General features: G+C 45.7%; 4 protein-coding genes and 1 long non-coding RNA gene across 12 annotated transcripts; 2 read left to right on the plus strand and 3 right to left on the minus strand.

The window, feature by feature from the left end:
* Positions 1-491: 491 nt before the first annotated feature.
* LOC127604840 (acetylcholinesterase collagenic tail peptide-like) lies at positions 492-5,937 on the plus strand. 2 transcript variants are annotated; one of them, XM_052072171.1, is made up of 18 exons: positions 492-769; positions 1,374-1,490; positions 1,568-1,680; positions 1,829-1,939; positions 2,019-2,063; positions 2,162-2,188; positions 2,806-2,877; positions 3,122-3,184; positions 3,256-3,282; positions 3,417-3,461; positions 3,557-3,592; positions 3,678-3,758; positions 3,836-3,932; positions 4,008-4,147; positions 4,260-4,379; positions 4,448-4,568; positions 4,839-4,941; positions 5,133-5,937. In XM_052072171.1, the coding sequence occupies exons 1-18, from the start codon at positions 559-561 to the stop codon at positions 5,200-5,202; spliced, it is 1,599 nt and encodes a 532-aa protein (XP_051928131.1). In that variant the 5' UTR covers positions 492-558; the 3' UTR covers positions 5,203-5,937. The 2 variants fall into 2 exon arrangements, with proteins under 2 accessions (XP_051928131.1, XP_051928132.1); XM_052072172.1 differs by lacking the exon at positions 492-769 and having other exon boundaries at positions 1,355-1,490.
* Positions 1,537-3,738, minus strand: LOC127604847 (uncharacterized). 2 transcript variants are annotated; one of them, XR_007963426.1, is made up of 4 exons: positions 3,663-3,738; positions 2,035-2,272; positions 1,786-1,960; positions 1,537-1,678 (listed from the first exon to the last, which is right to left on the minus strand). It is a non-coding gene; the product is annotated as an uncharacterized LOC127604847 (long non-coding RNA). The 2 variants fall into 2 exon arrangements; XR_007963427.1 differs by having other exon boundaries at positions 2,035-2,282.
* A 10-nt stretch (positions 5,938-5,947) lies between the features above and the next one.
* On the minus strand, positions 5,948-14,715 carry wipf3 (WAS/WASL interacting protein family member 3). 6 transcript variants are annotated; one of them, XR_007963423.1, is made up of 10 exons: positions 13,979-14,715; positions 12,971-13,065; positions 12,564-12,696; positions 12,028-12,189; positions 10,750-11,421; positions 10,388-10,510; positions 9,577-9,678; positions 9,419-9,490; positions 6,654-6,869; positions 5,948-6,202 (listed from the first exon to the last, which is right to left on the minus strand). XR_007963423.1 is itself a non-coding variant. In XM_052072175.1 (9 exons), exons 2-8 carry the CDS (start codon positions 13,052-13,054, stop codon positions 9,450-9,452), a joined length of 1,317 nt encoding a protein of 438 aa, XP_051928135.1. In that variant the 5' UTR covers positions 13,055-13,065; positions 13,979-14,715; the 3' UTR covers positions 5,948-6,202; positions 9,419-9,449. The 6 variants fall into 6 exon arrangements, 3 of the variants coding, with proteins under 3 accessions (XP_051928135.1, XP_051928134.1, XP_051928133.1); XR_007963422.1 differs by having other exon boundaries at positions 6,707-7,736; XR_007963421.1 differs by having other exon boundaries at positions 6,654-7,736.
* On the plus strand, positions 6,774-8,814 carry LOC127604844 (peptidyl-prolyl cis-trans isomerase FKBP14-like). Its single transcript, XM_052072178.1, has 4 exons — positions 6,774-6,970; positions 7,077-7,237; positions 7,593-7,720; positions 8,165-8,814. The coding sequence occupies exons 1-4, from the start codon at positions 6,774-6,776 to the stop codon at positions 8,327-8,329; spliced, it is 651 nt and encodes a 216-aa protein (XP_051928138.1). The 3' UTR covers positions 8,330-8,814.
* A 1,191-nt stretch (positions 14,716-15,906) lies between the features above and the next one.
* LOC127604506 (proline-rich protein 15) lies at positions 15,907-17,966 on the minus strand. The gene is made up of 2 exons (XM_052071613.1): positions 17,422-17,966; positions 15,907-16,874 (listed from the first exon to the last, which is right to left on the minus strand). The coding sequence occupies exon 2, from the start codon at positions 16,866-16,868 to the stop codon at positions 16,497-16,499; it is 372 nt and encodes a 123-aa protein (XP_051927573.1). The 5' UTR covers positions 16,869-16,874; positions 17,422-17,966; the 3' UTR covers positions 15,907-16,496.
* Between the last annotated feature and the right edge of the window lie 2,342 nt (positions 17,967-20,308).

Consider the following 20,308-nt stretch of genomic DNA (forward strand, 5'->3'; position numbering starts at 1 on the left):
ATGACACATTTCGCTGTTGCTATTTGAAACTTTCAAAAATAAGAATGACAGATTCATACATTTGGAAAGGTGGGCGAGTAATAACCGTGTAGTTTTTTTTTTTTTTCTTTTAACATGGGAGGTCCTCTCACTGGTCACAACATAAGGTACACGTTTAATTGACACGGTCAGCATTGAATGAACAGTATGGTCGATATTATGGGCGGTGGTGTAGAATGACACGACATTATAGTTAGAGAGTCACAAAAGAGTGGCATAATACAATACAGGTGCCTCAATAAAACAGAATATCATGGAAAACCCATTTGAGTTTTATTGATTTACGACAAAGTAAAATATTTGATCACATTAATAACAGAGATAAATAGTTCATGATGCAAATAGCTTAATGATTATTGCTTACCCCAAACTTGTATTCTACCATCTATTAAAAACATCAAAATTGGACTATACTGGGTAAGGCTTGCGGCGGACTAAGATGTCCAGCAGGTGGTGCCATTTCCCACACGAAGACACCGTCCGCATCGCAGATTGCCATTCGTGCCAGTCTCATCCTCAATGTGTCACTTCAATCGGGTTCGCGTAGCCACTCGGATTGAGCTCTGCCCACCACCACTCAGCACTAACCTCGACTGGACACATTTCCCCACCCCAGAAGAGAAAATCACGCTTTTTGCAACGACGGCAAGCAGCAAGCTTCTTTGCTTTGACAAGTCTCTTTTCCGCAGGCAGCGTGTCGACCTTTTTTTTTTATTTTTTGCAGTGGACGGTAAGAAAGATGGTGAAATTGCGACGTGTTAAGATGATGTATTTATTATAAAAACGTCAGCGCAGCAATTGCTCCGGTGCAGCATCTTTCTGGCTCAACCTCTTGCGTCATTGTGGATGATGTCTGGACGAGTGAGCCTGCATTGAAATCATTCGGAGTCGACCTCGGTGATTCGATCCATATCTAATTTTGAGGTAAAGAGACACATGGACGCAGCGCGCACTTGCCTCTACTGCATCGGAGCTGCAACACGTTCACGTCTACGGTGTACGTCACGTGTCTCAGTGCACGTGCAACGCGGAGTCAAGTGCACAGCAGTTCAGGGATGTAATGCTTTGCAAAGTTTGAATGAAGCTGAGAGAAATTGCACGTTAACGTGAACTCCTGTACTTAATGTGCCTTAGAAAGTGCACCTGGTAAATTATGCAACCACGGATTTCACTGTTGATCACATATGTTGATTATTATTATTATATATTTTGGGGGGACACGGCACAAGAATATCCTCATAGTAGTTGTCTACATCAAATGATGAACTGCAAACCTTTTAAACAGCTCGAACATTAATGAATACTTTGTCTTTGATTATCTTTTTCAAGGGTAGACGACACCCTAAGAATGGATTTCGTAACAGTTGCAGTGTCTTTGCACATACTTGTCAGCCCCGCTTGGGCTTTCTCCCATCACTCCTTCATGGACAGATTCTTCACGCCTCACTCAGGTAGGACATTCGAACACGTGTGTGTCCTGATGACCCAAATTGCCGTGCGAAACGTGACTTCCACGTTTTCCTGGCAGTCGTCACCTTGCCGGATAAACCAATCAAGTTTCAGCCATGTTGTCTGACGTCGCCACCTCCTCCTCCGCTCTACCCGCCGCCACCACCTCAGCTCTGGAAGCAAGGCAAACCTGTAACCACCCCCCCCCACACACACACTGACCAACACAAATGCATGCGAGGATTTAACCCTACAGCGGTTACTACAGTGGACAGATGATCATGTTATCAAACTTACAGGGTGCATGAAAGGCTTCATGTGACGCTTTCCCGTTTTTTAGGACGGTGGCGGCACATCAGCGCCAGCAGTGTTTCGAGGAGAGGAGCAGCAAAATGAACATCCGGGTTGCCCAGCTGGGCCACCAGGAGCACCAGGACCCCGTGGCCCAGAGGTGGGGAGGCCCCTTGCCCACCTAAAAATGAAGTAGACGCGTGCGAATATCCGTCCATAAATGTCATGTCATCTTTCAGGGTGACCTTGGATTACCTGGCATAAGAGGACCAAAAGGGGAAAAGGTGCATTTTTCTGGTCCACTTGTGTCACTTCTTGATGCACGTGTGCGGTTACTCTCATGAGAGCAAAATCTCTTCTCGCCCTCGTTTGTGCTTCTCAGGGAGAAATTGGGCGTCCGGGGTCAAAGGTGAGCCACTTCTCACTTTCCGTAAGTCATCGGCTCATCTCTTCCTGATCCATCTCGCTAGCCCTTGGAAGTGGATTTCTCCTCCTATGTTGTCCTAAAAAGAAGACCAACATAGTTTGCAGCTAATTAAACATGTCGCGCAACATTGGACCACATGGGAGGAGTCTCATTTCTCTACCCCCCCCCCCCCCCTCCACTCGATACGTTTTTCTTTTTGACCTCTTTCAAGTTTTCTTGGCCTGCATCCATTCTCCGACCGTACGGGTACTGGACTCCAGGTCCTGCTGAGCAAATCACTTCTTCTCCTTAATCTCCCTAAGTGCTTTTTACACTCGCCTCAATGATAAATCACCTCTCGCAGCAGCAGCTGCTCCGCCGCGTCCCAACAGGCTGCTGTTCGTTTTAATGACACGTATCCAGACCCCCCACACCCCCCACCTCCACCCCACCCCAATACCAGCTCTCCTGGCTGCAACGAAGCATAATCCACAAACCTCAGGGGTGCGCTTGTAGCTAGCGCAGTCATCTGTTCTATCTGATGAAGGAATCGTAGAAGGTCAAACTATTATTTCCAGGCGTTTATAACACAAGGTTATCATCCGTTTTTTTTTTGGAAGGGTCGCACTGGAGCGCCGGGGCTTCCAGGGAAACAAGGACTGCCAGGATGGCCTGGTCCACAGGGAGCCATGGTAGGTGGCGTGTGCTCATCACTGTCGGTTTGGCGTTCATCCATGTGCAACCTCCCGTCTACAATTTCTTTTATCAACCTTAATAAATGCTGATGGCATTTTGATGTGAATCGCACAAGGCCGATGATGGGAGGGGGAATACATACATATATATATATATATATATATATATATATATATACATACATATATATATATATATATATATATATATATATATAATTGCTGTCATGTTTGTTTGGAGGGTGAAAAAGGAGACCAGGGCCTCATGGGACTACCAGGATTGAGGGGACCCCCAGGAATGAAGGTGAACACAGCGGTGGTCTTTTCAGAATCGATTTTTCATTCTTACTTTGATTGTTTTTCAATTTCTTGCAGGGTATGACTGGCTACAGGGGAGAGAAGGTATGTTTTTAATTGATATACAAAAAAAATCTCCCCCTTTTTTTTCCAATGATGAAACAAATAAGAGTTTCTTAATTGTATTCATATTAACAATAAATAATTATATGTGACCAATTTTTTAAATTGTGAAAAAGGGGGACAGTGGAAATCCAGGTATACCGGGATTAAAAGGTGATCAAGTAAGACGTTTTTGTTTTTTTTCTTGCACAGACAAATAGTATTTTTATGTCATTTGATGAGGCAATTATTTTTTTCACATTGGCTCACAATTTAGGGCACTACCGGTTTGCCGGGGATGCTGGGTCAAAAGGTCAGTAACGAAACGCAAATAAAGCGGGGGGAGGGGGGGGGGATTCCACTCAATATTCACCGACACCTACCTACTCTTCTCACAGGGAGAACAAGGACCAAAGGGAGAGCCAGGCGTCCCGGGCAAAAGAGGACCCACTGGGCGACCTGGGAAGAGAGGCAAGCAGGTGAAAATACGAGTCGTGATTTGGGAGTTATTTGCACACATACTACACATACTTTATCCAACATTTGATTCTTATAGGGGGAAATGGGACAAACTGGAGCTTCGGGACTTATGGGCAAACCTGGGCCCCCGGGTCCAAACGGCCCCCCCGGTCCACCTGGACCACGGGCCCCCGGTTAGCTGTCACGCATCCGGTAGTTGCACACTCAGCACAATGTTTGGTGTTCATCCACGGCTGTGCACCTCGCAGGTCTCTATCTAGCCGGGGAAAAGGGTGAGAAGGGTCTTCCGGGCCCACCCGGCCACTGTGAGTGTGACACTTTCCTTGTAGCGAACAATGCTCCTCCTGGAAGCGACGCACATGAGGAGAGCCCCAATCAAGTCCCCGCCGTAAGACCATATGGCCACAAAAGAGCTTGATTCCTCATTTGAAGAGAATTTCATTGTATCCCATCACCCTTTTGTTATTTATGAAGTTATTTTGAATTTCAAATGTGTTCAGATATTCGTCGTGAGCAACGAGGAGGAGCTTGGCCGTCTCCATCTGGATCAGGCGATCGCGTTCAGGAAGGATCAGAAGGCACTTTATTTTCGAGATGAAGACGAATGGAAGCTCATACAGGCGAGTCATATTTTGGAGTGAATCGGGAATATTTGCTTCACGCTTTGGCTTTCGTATTCCTCTCGCAGCCCTCGCAGCAGTTTCAGTCCACCGAGAACAGAGCCGGCGCGTGCGGGGATGGGAAAGTGCAGCCAGAGGATGGAGAGGAATGCGATGATGGAAACCAAATTGTCACCGATTCCTGTCTGAGTGAGTCGTATGTGTACACATTGCGGGACATTTACAAAGTACTTTCAGTATCTCTGTGTGAGGATACTAAGCTGCTTTCCAATCCCCCCCCCCAAAAAAAAGCATCCTTCACATTCTTTTCCCCACGTATGCTTTCAATACCTTCTGCCTTACTCTTCGATTAAATTAGTTGCAAAATGCTACTCTGGCGCTGACACTACCCCCCCTCTCCCATCTCCCCCTCCCCGCATTGGCTCGGTGCCATTTTGCTGCCTTATGTTCCGAGTCCAGACTGCAAATGGGCCTATTGTGGAGACGGTTATCGACATGAAGGCATGGAGGAGTGCGATGGAAAAGACTTTGGCTATCAGACGTGCAAATCCTATCTTCCTGGGTAAGATCAGAGACTGCGAGGTCGAGAGTGGCGCCGCTTATTGTTTGGATGTCAGGTTTAATAGAACTTGATATTACGCTACTCTCATCAATCTGAAAGAATATCTACGGTACCTAAAAAAAAAATCTGAATTTGAACGCGCTTACCAGTGAGTTGCACTTTCTTAACATCCTCCTCCATCTCTGTCGCAGGTCTTTTGGCCAGCTCAGGTGCACCGAGGCCTGCGTCATCGACTCCACCGTCTGCAAGTACTTCACCTGAACAGAACGCAAGGTGCAAACGTTTGCAGCTCGTCTTCATCATTCAAAGTGTGGTGGTCGGGGCGGGGGGGGAGTCCCACCTCAGATTTCACTTGAAGTCTCACCTCATGTCCCTGATTATTACTTGATGGACTGAGAGAGGGCCAACAGGAGTCCCTTCTGCTCTGTGCCATGAGATGACGAACGGGAATCCGCATTTGGATCGGCTGTGGATCATTTTGTTGGCCTCGGGGATCTGCTTCTCGCTCAACTTGATACGAAGGGAAACACTTCAATGATTGTATGGAATGACTTGTTGGCTGTTATCACGGATACATGCGGAGCATCTTTTATAAGGAGAAGAAAATTATATTACTACCACGGAATGCTTTAAACATGTGCAATATATGAGAAATCCTCTATTTCGAAGGTGAAATGATGTGCTATTGCATGACAACGTGTTTAAACCGAGCTGTCAATAGAGTAGCCAAAGTTTGAATTTTTTGATGAAAACTTAAAAGAGCAATATAGTAGCATGTCAAACACTGTCGGACTGGATATTAAAAAAAATTATAAACGACACATTAACCTTTACACACGCTTCATTTTCCATACACATATTTATCGTGTCAACTTTGACCTGAGGCAAGAAAATCAACGAATGACAGATCTTTTAAAAATGTTTAACGATTAATAGCCTGTGACATTAATAAATGGATGATTAATCCCGTACCAATGTTTCGGATGAAAGGCCAAATGTCTGGGTGTTGCTTGTTTTCGCAGTTGTACATCTTGCACCTGTGTCAAGGTACCGTTTGACCACCTCTGTCCATGACTTCTGATCCACAAATTTAGTGTGTATGATCGTTCCAATGCTGTTTTTCTCTTCAGTTTTGAGACTCCACCAAACTGCAAGTGGGACTTCTTCCGCCTTTCAGCCAGCATCTTGCCACACTTCCATCGAGGCGCGATTTACAAGAGCACAAAACTATCCAACGAGGCACTGCCACCAGCTCGAAAACCTGCAAACACAAGGGAAAGTTCAGGCATCTTCCGCAGGGAGCCGCTTTTCTACCCTAGCCCCGCCCACACCGGAAAAAAAGTCAACTGCCAACAAAAACAAAAACATACATATAAAGATACACATTTAGGGCATAAGCAGTTTCGAAGTTCAAAATACTCACCATTATTTTTTTGACAAAAAAATGGTGATTCTAAAGTCCGTTCTGGTAAACAAATCGACCAATTAAACAGCCTCATTGTACAAATTTTGTAGCAAATGCACAAAGGCAGTTTTGAATCTTTTAATTTTTACATTTAATTCGGGTAACAGACAAAGACAATTTTTATTGCTGACAAACACTAAAACTGATCAAATGAGAGTTTAAAATGACGTTTGGGACGGTCCGTGTGGGCGGAGTTTACGAAGCGAAACCGGCCAATCAGATGCGTACTCTCTGCAACGGCGCTGACCGAGCAACGTCACTGCCACGTAGAAGTATCCGCGATCCGCTGGCCTCTCAAACCTGTGCGTATTGACGTTCCATTTCGCGTATTTCCACACCGGCGTTTGGTCTCGTACGCCAAGAGGCAATGCTGCCGCTGCCGCTGCTGAGCTGGTTATGCTCCTCTCTGGTGGCCGCCGTCTGCGGCGGAGCTCTGCCCGAGGCGGAGGTCAAGATAGAAGTCCTGCACAAACCTTTCCTCTGTCATCGTAAATCCAAGTATGGAGACATGATGCTGGTGCACCATCAAGGCTACTTCGAGAACGGTACCATGTTTCATGACAGGTTGGTAGTAGCAGTAGTATAAGGTGTGTCGTCAAGTGTGTTGGAATTTTGCCGTCTCTGGTACCAAATGAGTGACACTTTTTTTCCCCCCTGTGTGCGTCCACAGTCGTGGTGATCCTACTGAGGGCGACAAACATGCAATGTGGTTCATATTGGGCATCAGGGAGGTGATCAAAGGCTGGGACCAAGGTCTCCAGAAAATGTGTACAGGAGAGAAAAGAAAGTTGATTATACCTCCAGCTTTGGCCTACGGCAAAGAAGGCAAAGGTATAGTCGAGCATCTGTCTGTTTTAAGTGTATGTCCTACCTTCTTACTTTGTTTGGCATGGCATGTTTTATTTTATCTTGCATGTAAACCTCTGCTGTTCTAAATGACTCTTTTAGGACTTCCATACTGATTGATTTTTTCTTACCGCGGAGGCATGTGAACGATACTAAGCCGTGTCCCGGTAAGTTCACTCAGCAATAACAATTTATGATTCACACCCACAAAAATGCAACAATGAACACTTTCTAATTTTCTTTCTTCAAACTAACCCTTAGCTACTCTTTAATGGTTATCATGCTTGTTGGCGTTTTTTTCCTCAGCTCTTACTCTGATCCTGTCCCGTCCGTCCTTTAGGTAAAATCCCCCCTGAAAGCACCTTGACCTTCATCGTTGAGTTGCTCGAGATCAGAAACGGCCCGAGGTCGCACGAGTCGTTCCAGGAGATGGACCTCAATGACGACTGGAAGCTTTCCAAGTCTGAGGTGAAGCTATTCAACCCTTTTGAAACAAACGTGCAGTTCCTCTCGATCGGATGCGTGTTTTCAATGCGCTATGTCGTATACTCGGCACAAGAGAGCTTTCCATGTACTAGTCAATAAATACCAAGTATACTTCCCGGACAAATTATTTGTATCGGCGCAATGTTGCAAAATTCCGCTTTGACAAAGACAATTCTTTTTTGACATTTTTTAAAGGTATTTTAAAATTGTTCAACTGTACTACACCCAAATATTTTGCTCCTCCAAAGCAATAATTTTCATACTTTTACACCAAGTAAAAAAAAAAAAAAAACTACTTCATCCGAGTTCAACATTTGTGACCAACATTAAAGTACGACAACCAACTCTCGCCTTGGTGTACCTAATGAAATGTCCGTTTTATTTAACGCCACAATGCCCCCACCCCTCCATGTTTTGGTTTTGCAGGTAAAACAATACTTCAAGAAAGAGTTTGAGCGTAACGGCTACCCTCCCAATGACACCCTGCATGAGAATATGGTCGAAGACATTTTTGCCAAGGAGGATGAAAACAAAGATGGCGTTATATCTTCCAAGGAGTTTACTTACAAGTACAAACACGATGAACTTTAAAGACTCATCTATGTTCTTGTCATTCATTTGTGGTGCCAGGAACATTCTCGGGTGCGTTTGTTGGATGCCTTGACACTGAACACATTTGTGAACCTGAACGAAGCTCCGATTTTAGTGTGCCGATCGTTCACAGATGTGTAACTTTGCTCTGATTGGCCCAGGTCAGCTACCACATGTGACTTTGCTGTAGGGATCTTGTATTTGTGTCAAACTTTGTCATAAATATGAATGATTAAAAAATATTTTTCAATACAGTTGGTTGCGACTGGAATGAGGATAAGTGTTTGAAAAAAAAATGTAATGATTGGATAGATTTATGCAACTGTTCTCATTTTGTCGCTTTGTCACAGAATGAAAGCCGATTTGAAAAAAATAAAACAAAAAACTAAGACTGTTGTTTGCATTTTTATTTTCTCTCAAGCAAATCACGTTGTTGCACTTGCCCCTTTTCGCCAAGGTGATCAATAAAGTGACTTGGAAAAGTGTGATTTTATCACGTGATTGGCCAACAGATGGCGCTGTTGTTACAAGTCTGGTTAGTACATCGGGGAGCGCCAACCTGATCTCGAGGAAAATGTGCTCAAGTAGAAGTCCAGTCATAGTCCGCAATGAAAATATGTTCTATTATGTCCTAAAAATATTGGCGTCCATCAAATTGGACTTGAAATGCGAGTGAAGCCCGCAACAGTATTTCACTGTTGCTTACCACAACAACAAACCCGATGTATACTACTAACTCTGTTGTGTGAGCGTTGGATGTCATTACCAAAAGAGCTTAATTTAATATGACCGCGGCTTTTGCAGATCATTCTCATTTCTTTTGTGCACAGATAACAAATTGCTCAAAACCGCTTCAAACAAACCACATCCAAAATAGCCCCTGGAAGAAATTCACCAGAGACTGCGCGTATGTGCTGATGAGGACGAGTCGGGCGGGCCCTCCTCTCACTCGCATTCAAAACATTCCACTCCAGAAAAGGTCAGAGGTCACCGTTATGTCGTAGGAGGCGCAACTAACACGCAAACGATTTCCCCGCCGCCGAACCAAAAGCGCCTGGCTCTTGTGTTTATTGTTGAGCGTTTCCTAACCTTTGTATCCAGGAATTGTGTGGGATGAATCTCATCTGAGGTGTGACCTGATCCCATGGGGAGCTGGATTTACTGTTAAAAGAGAATGGAGAGTGAAAAGAAAACATCACAGATTGAAAACGGGAGTGTAATTATCGCGCTCTCTTGTGCTGCGATACCTCTGTTTTCTTTACTGGGGTAAATGCGAGGGAAAGGCTTGAATTCATCTGGAGGAGGAAAATCTTCTTTTGGGTGGAACTGGAATTTGGATTCAAAGTCATCTGGATGGAGTGAAGAAGCAACTGTGCTGTCATTTTCAGATACGAAACACGGTGTTCCTTTCATCGTACCTTTTGGAAAGATGTGTCTTGTTTGAGATTCGTTGCTGTATTGCCATGCGGACATGCAAGTATTTATGTAAAGTGGATATAAAAAGTCTACCCCCCCCCCCTTTGTCCAAATGCCAGGTGATTGTGATATAAATCATATTAGCACTTTAGTTTCAGTATTAGATTTAGTTTTAAAAACATTGAATGGCATATTTGTTGAGTTATTTTAAACACTGAATTCTGATCTGGCTGCGATTGGCTGGCAACCGGTTCAGGGTGTCCCCCGCCTACTGCCCGAAGACGGCTGCGATAGGCTCCAGCACCCCCCGCGGCCCTAGTGAGGATTGAGCGGTTCGGAAAATGGATGGATGGATGGATTCTGATCTAGATAAGCAGTAGCAAATTCATCTGTGAGTAGAGTGAAGGACTATACAAGGATACCTAAATGTGGCTAATGTGTGGATTTCCTCAAATATTCGCCCGTGCCTTTGTGATGAAATTCTGTCATTGGCTTCTGTCGAAAATCTGGCCTCCATAATTCCTCATTATTTTACTTGCACCCTTGCGCAAGGGAGCAAGCAGCATTTGAAGCACTTCGAAGGCCATTGTCACGAACAGGATGCCCCCATCGTGACGCAAACGTTACTGGTCAGTCACTCACCCTGACTGTGCAGGTGTCCATTCCTGACAATGGAGGGCGGCGGAGGGGGAGGAATGCGGCCGGACAGCTCAGTGGAGGAGGAACGTGCTGGAGGAGCTGGAGGAGGAGCCAGACGACAAGCACCTGCTCACACGAGGGGGAGGCGTCAAGAGGGCTGTCGTCAGAAACGTGATCTTGAACATGAAAAATGCATTTCAATTGGATCTGTTGCTACTCGGTCATGTGACAAGACCATGTCATCTCCTGTGTCTAATCCATCCATTTTCTGCCAGTGGTAATTGGTTAGCCGGTTGCCAATCAATCACGGAACGCTTATCGCATATTGCCCGTCATGATCATTTCTTGTTCGGATACAGACCCACCTGCACTTCTCGGCACAGCAGGCGGTCGCCTGGTCGGAGCGTTGCACGGGTATGACGGCGGTAGAAAGCGTAAGGCCGGCGAGGGCACGGCAGGAATTCTGGGCGGGGGTGGCGGGAGAGTGGATGGACAGCTCGGGGTGAAAGAGCTTGGGAGAGGGGGAGGTGGCACCGGGGGCGGTGGTCCGAGCGGGCTCGAGTCACGCAGGATGGGGAACCTTGCAGGTTCAAAGTGGACCACGGAGGGCGCTGGTGGGTAGAAGGACCAAGAGGAGCGGTCCCCAGGGAGAGAAGGAGGGTTGTGAGTTGGAGGGGGAGGCGTCAGGGGTGGGGCATTAGTGGTGTGTTGGTAGTGCTGGATGGGAAGCCAAGTGGGCTTTGTGACCTGAGATGGAGCCGGAGGGGGTGGGAAGGGAGGTAGAGGGGGAGGCTTGTTGGTGGGCCGGTCCTGGAAGGCTTCCGGCGGAGGTGGAGGAGGAGGAGGAGGAGCAGAGGGCGGGGCGGGTGGTGTGGGCAGAGGGGGAGCGGTCACGGGGAGAGGAGCGAGATGTTTGCTGGCGTGAGTCGGCGAGGGTGGGGCGGAGGAGGAGGCGAGCGGACGGGGGCCGACACAGTCCGCCAAAGTGGGCGTGTTCCACAGCGGCTTGAGGGAGGCCGATGAGCTCGAGCGGGACACTAGAACACGGACACACACAAAAAAGTGTCTTTGTCGCAGAAAAATTTATCCTCGACTGCATGCGTACAGGGCGGCCCGGTAGTCCAGTGGTTAGCACGTCGGCTTCACAGTGTAGAGTACCGGGTTCGATTCCAGCTCCGGCCTCCCTGTGTGGAGTTTGCATGTTCTCCCCGGGCCTGCGTGGGTTTTCTCCGGGTGCTCCGGTTTCCTCCCACATTCCAAAAACATGCGTGGCAGGCTGATTGAACACTCTAAATTGTCCCTAGGTGTGAGTGTGAGTGCGAATGGTTGTTCGTTTGTGTGTGCCCTGCGATTGGCTGGCAACCGATTCAGGGTGTCCCCCGCCTACTGCCCAAAGACAGCTGGGATAGGCTCCAGCACCCCCCGCGACCCTAGTGAGGATCAAGCGGCTCGGAAGATGAATGAATGAATGCATGCGTACACAGTGGCGGCTTGACTTTCAAGTGCTCCGAGGTTACAGGTTTCTGACGTACAACTAATATGCCCTTCGAATTTGGCATCGCAAAGTACTTTTGATTCCTCAAACAAGGATCAAGAAAGTAAAACTATAATCCGTGTCGGGGTCCTCCTGTAATTTTACCAACCTGCCGTCTTGCCCGCCGAGTCCCGTTGCCCTATCGGCCTTAGGGTGGGAAACCCCCCTGCAAACAGCCCACCTAAAGATGGCCCCGTGGGGGCCGCACCTCCACGTGGACCCTGAGCGCCGCCAACATTGCCGGACACATCTCCACTTGGAGCCGCGGGCTCTGGGGGAGGAGGACCATACAAAGCAATACGCGTTTTAGGATAACAACAATGAAAAATAACATTTGATCTCAGGCAAGCGATTCCAAGAACTAATTTAATTGATATAGTCTACGACTTCATGCAATGCGAGCTTGCCTGAATGTGTAGATAGTAATTTCCTATTACGCCTAACCTCATGACATTCCATCCCAAAGTGCACACTTGAGTGCGTACATGCGCGTCTACGTGCAAATACGGCCAAAGAAACACACGTGCACCTCATGAGCCGCACAACTAAAAGCCTCGAGAACCAAGGTGAGGCCATTTCCGTTGGTCAAAATGCAAGACTGACTTATTTGCAGTGGTACAAAGTGCATACGGTTGGTTTTCTTACTGTCCACAAGAGGGGCACTGCGGTCATTGACCTGCGTGACTTTCTTGAGTCGGGCTCCCTTCTGGATGTCAGCTAGCAGAGCGCTTGTGGCGGCTCCTCCGCCGGACTGGACCTTAGGAGACTCGACTGGAAACTGTGACACGGACAAAGAAATATTGCACTCATTTTTTTTTAGCAAAGTGTGATGCGGTCTCGTATGATCATATAGTTCCCCACCCGAGAGTGGATGTAGAAAGGAAAACCTTTTGACTATAGAAATGACCTGTGACTCAGTTACCACGTGGACACTGTGCACCTGCTTAGGAAATTGAGCCGTCATCAATAATGCAAACGACATCTAGGGGGGTTAAACCAAGCGAAAGAGACAAATGGGTAAACTGCAAAAGTCTTGAGAGATATTTTCTTACTAGTGGAGGTGCAGTGCATGGGGGTGGCAGAGGAGGTGGTGGCGGAGGAGGTGGTGGCGGAGGTGGTGGAGGCGGTAGCGGCATCTCAGCTATACCTGCAGAAAACAACGCTGTTTAAAAAAAAAAAAGTGCCACCAGAAGCTGCTACTGTGCAAACAAAACACTTGGGGTGACCTCTCGCCCGATTCTCTGAAAAGGAAGCTCTTTCAGCTGAGCGCTGCGCAAAACAGGAAACAGAAAGCTCTCCATCCTCTCTGGAGAAGTCCAACAACCAACCAACCCCCCCGGCCCCCGCCTTGCCACCTCTTCGTCCCCTGTCTTCCCACAATGGCTTGAGTTGGGAAGCGAACAATAGTGCATGTTGTGCGAGAGGTAATAGACTCCCCTTCAGCTCCAGAAAGGCATTCGCTGACATTTTGTGCTGTCGTGGATAAAAAAAAAAACCATTGAGGAAAATGACACGACACGCATGCATGTTTTCTAGTGAGTAGGAAGAATGCAGTCTTGCTACAAAAATAATGGGACACCCCACTGTTTGTTGAATCTCATTATTTTAGCTTATCGAGAGATTTTGACAATGTGGACTTGTAAATGTTGATCTCAACCCCATCAGGCACACCCCTCCGGCCGGGATGAACAAGAACGGAGATTCCGAGCCAGGCACTCACTAGGCAACTGTCAGGCCGTTCCTGCGTGACTATTTCTATCGTCAAAAGTGTGCCAGCCATCTCCATGACACTGCCAGTGAGGACTTTTTTTTAAACAAGCTGACTGGCTGGCTTTCCATGTTGTGAAATAGGTGCAAGACACCACTTGAAACAGTTGTTGTTTTCAGCTTGGAGAACATTTTCAGTCGTTCTTCCTATAGAAAAAAAAAGACCTCCTGGGGATGATTAGATAACACACTAAACAAAAACACGTTAAAGGTAGATTTTGTTTTTTTAACATTTAAAGAGCACAAGGAAAAAGCTACATTGAACATGCAACAGCATGTTGGAAACAATGAACTTGGGCCTACCTTCCCAGAGTCAGAAGTCCACCTGCTAGCTTTCAGAGTCCTCGGCTTGTAGACACAAAGCAAACTGACCTCATAGCTTTATTTTTAACCAGACCGGTCGGCTGCCTGTCACTCACCAAAATTAACTGCAAAAGAAAAGTTTCGAAAGGGTTTCCTTTTCTTTTTGTTGTTGTTGCTGTTGTTCAAGATCCTGCCCTGTGCACATGAACAGTGGTCTCTTGATTGCTCCAGCAGTTCTCCCACACTGTGTACCGTGCAGAAGTCTAGCGGCGTAATACAAATCCAGAAGGGGGCAGGACAACACCCTACTGGGAAGAAACACCGGGAGGGGGAAAAAATGACTACACCGCATTTCTAAAGCGTTATTAAGCAAAGGCATATATTTTACATGGGTAAAATAAATAAATAAATGCATAAAATCAATCTTGCCTCAACTGACAACCCCCTATTACATATACAACGGTTGAACGCAAAGTTATTATACCCTTGTATCAACGGCAACAGGTTGATAATCAGGTTATTTGTACATTCTGCCATCTAGTGGATTAGCATTTAAAGTACTGGAATTGTTCTGCCTGGTATGGTATGTCGCTGGCAAAGATAGACGAACAATGACATTGTAAAAACGGAACGGCACAGCCGATGACCTGGTGTGGTTGGCAACCACCACATAAATTAATATTGCAAAAATAATAATAATCAGAATCCTAATCACAATCACGGGCGGCCCGGTAGTCCAGTGGTTAGCACGTCGGCTTCACAGTGCAGAGGTACCGGGTTCGATTCCAGCTCCGGCCTCCCTGTGTGGAGTTTGCATGTTCCCCCCGGGCCTGCGTGGGTTTTTTCCGGGTGCTCCGGTTTCCTCCCACATTCCAAAAACATCCGTGGCAGGCTGATTGAACACTCTAAATTGTCCCTAGGTGTGAGTGTGAGCGTGGATGGTTGTTCGTCTCTGTGTGCCCTGCGATTGGCTGGCAACCAATTCGGGGTGTCCCCCGCCTACTGCCCGAAGACCGTTGGGATAGGCTCCAGCACCCCCCGCGACCCTAGTGAGGATCAAGCGGCTCGGAAGATGAATGAATGAATGAATAATCACAATCACGAGTGACAAAGTGTGTGAGTGTGTGTGGGTCGTGGGGGCTATTAAAATATACACATTGAGAAAGTGTACACAAATCCGTGTTAAGTTCCTGTGTACCAGACCAGCACAAATGCGCTGGATGCCACTTAGACTATGCACCAAGTGTAAGTGTTCCACAAAACTGGTATACAATATATTTTTAGCAAGGTATCCACAATGTGGCTCAGGCAGTTATTACCGTTTAATTACCATGAGATATGAAATTGAAATATTGCACATCTGCGTTCGTTTTGGCTCAGTGAAATACCATAGACTGGCAGGTGAATCAACTGAAGCTCGCCTGCAGTTGAAATGATGACATGACAGCTGCCCGTTCAATAAATGCGTGGATTTATCATGTTCCAATGCCTACAGCAAAAACCTGTGAGCCAGTGATATGTCATTTGTACAAAATTATTTTTACTATATTAAAAAAATGCGAATGGGTGGTTTGGTTGTCGGAAAAACATTAATGTGGCGGCATGTGACGCAGGAATGCAGTGACACAAGCGCGCTCCTCCCTCGAGCTGGCAAACAATAACACCCTCAGTTTGACACACATCATAACGTCATCGTCGATCTTGTTGCATCATTTCAAGTCAACTCATTTACACTCTCTGACAATGTATAGTTTACATACCAGACTTCCATGCAGGTACCGTAGATTCTCTTGCAACCAGTCCAGGTTGTAGTCGTCCAAATTCAGCAGCTCCTCTGCAACTCTCAACAGGATAAACAGGATGTGAGGCGAATGAATCGAAGCGATGTTGAGGATTCACAAAGCGCACACACACACGATGAATGGTAGCAACAGTTTGATTTATTGCACATGCGTTACCTTCATTTCAATATTCACAGGTGATTTCAACACAGCGTACCATAAAAACAAATCTAACGTTAGGGGTGCATCTTTGCCTATCCCATCCTTTCGGCGCATAACATCACCATTTCTCTTCATTTGTCCACGCCTCTGTTCAAAAATCAGAAAACTTGTCCTTCATTAAAAAAAAAAACCTACCAAATCATTGACAATTTCACAAACATCCCTCAAGGCCTTCCAACGGTTTCATAAAAGCACGTTCGCAGAAGGCGCGTCCTTCATTTTACATATATCAAATGTCATTATCACGCAGGCACGTAAAGGGAAATATGTTACATAAAGAAGAGGACACCGCACAATGTCACTCGATGGGCTCAGTATCAAAAGGAATATACACCCATCTTTGCCGAGATCCTTCAAGTCCTCTCTGCTCCTCGTCACCTTCCTCATCACCATCACAACCAACCCACAGAATCGTCCGCACACCTCGAGGGAAGGAAGCCTTTTTTTCCTTCGCGTCTTTCTCAAGTCAACTTTGTACCTTCCGTCGCCTCTTCTCTGCCATCGATCACCGGACGTCGTCTGCCGCCGGCGCCACGTTTTCACTGTCTTTATCCTCCACGGCAAGGCCAGTGCGAACCCGTTTCTTCAGTTTAAACCGGCCCGAGCGGGACACGTTCATGTTTCGGCGGCAAGTCTGCTCGTTGAACAGGGACTCGATGCGGGAGTCATCGTAGGTCTCGTCGCTGAAGAGGCAGGAGCCGTTGGTGGGCTCTTGTTGGGGCAGAGACTGCTCGGTGGTGCTCTTGGTCTCTTTGGACTTCTCTTGGGCAAAAGGGTCAAAGTCTGGTCCGTACGAGTGGGGGGAACTCGGGTCCTTGGCGGACCCTGGCTTCTTCTTTGGCAGGAAAGCCCTCCACCATTTTGCCCTCTCTGTCATCTTTGCCTGCAGGAGGAAGACCGAGCAAAGGAGACATCACTGTATCACTCACTCTTGTCTATTTATATTTCTGCCTTCATTGAGCTGGGCGATTCCTTAGTCAGACAATAATAATGTACTAAAAATAAGACATCTGGTCTTTTTTAAAAAAATATATATGACAGACGGAACAATTAAATGCTCTTCCATGAAATGCCAATTAACCTGTGTTTCCACTTATTGTGTAATATTTGTTTCATGGTGTGCAATATATATATATATTTTTTTTTAAACGATGTGCCGTGGTTGGCGAAACACAGATTTAGCTACGCAACACATCCAGGCGAGTCCACGATGACTCAGATCCTATTCTTGCTTTTGAAAGGTGGAAATCTGACTCGTCAAGAAACCAGCTAGGATTTCATTGACAATTTCTGTCCCGTCGCGGGACTTCCCACCCTCCCTAATCTTGTTAAAGCCTCCTTTTGTAAAACTGGTTTAATGGGTTGCGAGTAAAGAACAAACACAAACTGAGATTCAAAACATGGAATTCCACACAAACCAAGCCACTTACCTGAGGGAAAAGCAGTAGTTGGCGACACTTGTGATGATCCAAATCAGGATGAAATGCTCTTGATAGTGATCTAATTTAAAGGGACTGGCTTGTCTTCAAACAAGTGTGACGGCAATTCTTCGAATATGAAACTGGACGGATTTCACGCTGGAGTAGACCACCCTTGTCTCCGCTCTGATATCACAGGCGAAGATGTCGTACACCCCACTTCACTCTAGTCCAGTGAAGTCTGGACCCTTCCTTAATGATTCTTCCGAAACGTTGGCGTGAAATGACACATAAGCGGTGTCGCTTTCTGCTGACTGAACCAGCAGGTTTCCATCCCCGAAACTCCAACGTCGTTGCACCTGTACTCACTCCCGATTGGTTGACGGCGACAAAGTGGTCACGTGAGCCCCACCCAGGTTAAACTGCTGTGTCGTGTGGGCGGCGTTTGTCGTCGCCAGGCAACCCAACCGATGGGAGGAAATCTCTCCACTGATTTAAAAAAAAAAAAAAAGGAATCCTTTGTATTGTACTTGCGTGACCCAACCCATCATTGACAGGTTTTTTTTTTTAGCCACGTCGTCCCTGTAATGTGGTTGACAGTAATTAATTGGCATGGCGACATTTAATATCACAAGGGGTTATTAAGGTCAGAAGTGGCCAATGGATAATTAAATAAAGTACAGACTCTAAAGTCAAAGTAATTTTTTTTTTGTCAACAGCATGGTTTTGAGAAGTTGGCTGTATGAAAAAAAAAAAAACATTCCTGATGTCCTGCTCATACTGAAAAATGAAACACCTCATTATGTTGTTACAGTCAAATGCGACAAACGTTGACTAAAAGGCAAAGGAAAATTAAACCTCTTGGACTGTTAGCAGCATGATGACATCAGAAACATCTAATTGAATCCTGAGCAAGTACTTGTACCATATATGAATATCATTCGCCTACTAGTGATTCCTGAAAGCTAGACAAAAAAGAAAGCCTTTTTTTTAACGAGGTGTAGATTGAACTAGTCACCAGCCAGTTGCAGGGGGTATTATTTATTTATTATAATTGATTATTCTAAATTATTAAAGATTTTTTTAAACATATTTGACATCTGGATTTTGGTCCTTTTTTCCTGGCGCTTCTCTTTCCTACCAGTTCTGACCTCTCATGCTCATAGGCTAAAGATCGACGTGTTGTTAAGGAGGATCTGGCATTGACTAATTGGGACGGGTTTAAACCGGCGGCGCTTGATTTCATTGAATGGCCTCCAATACGTTTTTAACTGACATTAATGGACATGACATCATATGATTCATGTTGCTTACTCGGCATTCTCTGCAGCTGTCCTGGAGTTTTTTTTGTGAACTATGGGCCTGTGAAGCCCTCAGAGACTCTTTTTGTGATATATCAACCCGTTTTAATTTACTTCCGTTTTCCATCCGGCCATTTTTTCCTGCGTTTGTTCTCATGCAACCTTTGAAACCAAATACTGACTGACAAGAATTTGGAACCAGCAAACCATATCTGCGACTTCAACTAATGATTTGCGCCTCAATGTCTTTTTTTTTTTTTTTTAACCTACATGTTTACTTGGGCTTATTGTCTGTGTACGGACTTGTACATGCATATAGAACATTCGAATGAATCATAATGCACAGTTCTCGTCTGCTCGTGCCTTAAGGGCGAGGACACTAATGAGCCGTCTTGATCACTGTGCCACACGTGCGTACGAGCCAAGTCAGTGACTGTCAAAACAATACACCTGAAAATGTATTTTTGCCATTGTGGCGGAATCAAACAACAGGTTGAACCGTGGCGTGCGAGCCATGGGAACGAGAGCAGAAGGCAGCCAGTTGGACTGGTAGGGTCAGCTTGCAAAACACTCAAAGGAGGTGAGCAGTTACTGTGGCTAAGAACTGTTGTGATTTCCAGGCGATGCTTCTTTTGTCAGTTAACACGGACAACATCGGCCCATTAAAGCCAATGTTCCCCACTCAGGAACAATTACAGTGGACCAACGCATTATAGAAGAGAAAAAAAAAACTCTATACATACTCTCCGTACATTTGGGCACAGCAGAGCGGCCTCTCGGTGTCAATGTGTGCTCTTGTTTGTTTAGGCAGCTTTCATTGTGCATTCCTGGAGTTTTTAACGATGGATACAAAACTGAATTATTTTGCTTGTATCTCGAAATTTGATCTAATATTATTATGAAACTTCGTTTTGGCATTAACCATGACTTGACTTGGGTACACCTTGTTCAGACAAATAATATTCACACCCAGGCACATTAGGGTGCTTAAATTTGTGTCGGTAAGTAAACGATCACTTAGCGAGCGTCCACACCCGACACAAAGCCACCGCGTGATGATGGCATGACTTTCAAGTTTTATATACAAATGCTGCTCCTTTTTTTTCTTTAAGCGCAGTCATTTTCACTTGAAATGTGTCATTCTGCTTAACTGACTTTGATCAACTGTTATATTCATGCATCACTGCAATTTACTTACTTTGCAAAAATTAAAAAAATAAAAATCTCAAGAGTTACAGAATAAAGACAGAATGCACAATTAGTCAGTGCATTGAAAACTAGCTGAAAATAAGCGCAACAGTAGTGTTAACATTCAATGATAGATCCTAAAATTGAATTCATTTTGACTTCAGCAGTTCTGGTCGTTGTCCTTACTGTTGAGAAGTCCAGATTGGTTTACGCCATATTTTAATTACCGGTATATTCATTATAATGATTAGAATCACTCTAGGAGAGATTATATTTCACACACCACTGTACTGTATATTTTTTGGAGTTGCACATCACACAGAACCAGATCACACACATACAGGCATGCAAAGAGAGATGCCAGAGTAGAAGGGGTGCTCAATGCAAACAGTGCCGCATCTCTTGAGCTG

The sequence above is a fragment of the Hippocampus zosterae genome, chromosome 7 (genome assembly GCF_025434085.1).
Source record: "Hippocampus zosterae strain Florida chromosome 7, ASM2543408v3, whole genome shotgun sequence".
In the NCBI taxonomy this organism is placed as follows: domain Eukaryota; kingdom Metazoa; phylum Chordata; class Actinopteri; order Syngnathiformes; family Syngnathidae; genus Hippocampus; species Hippocampus zosterae.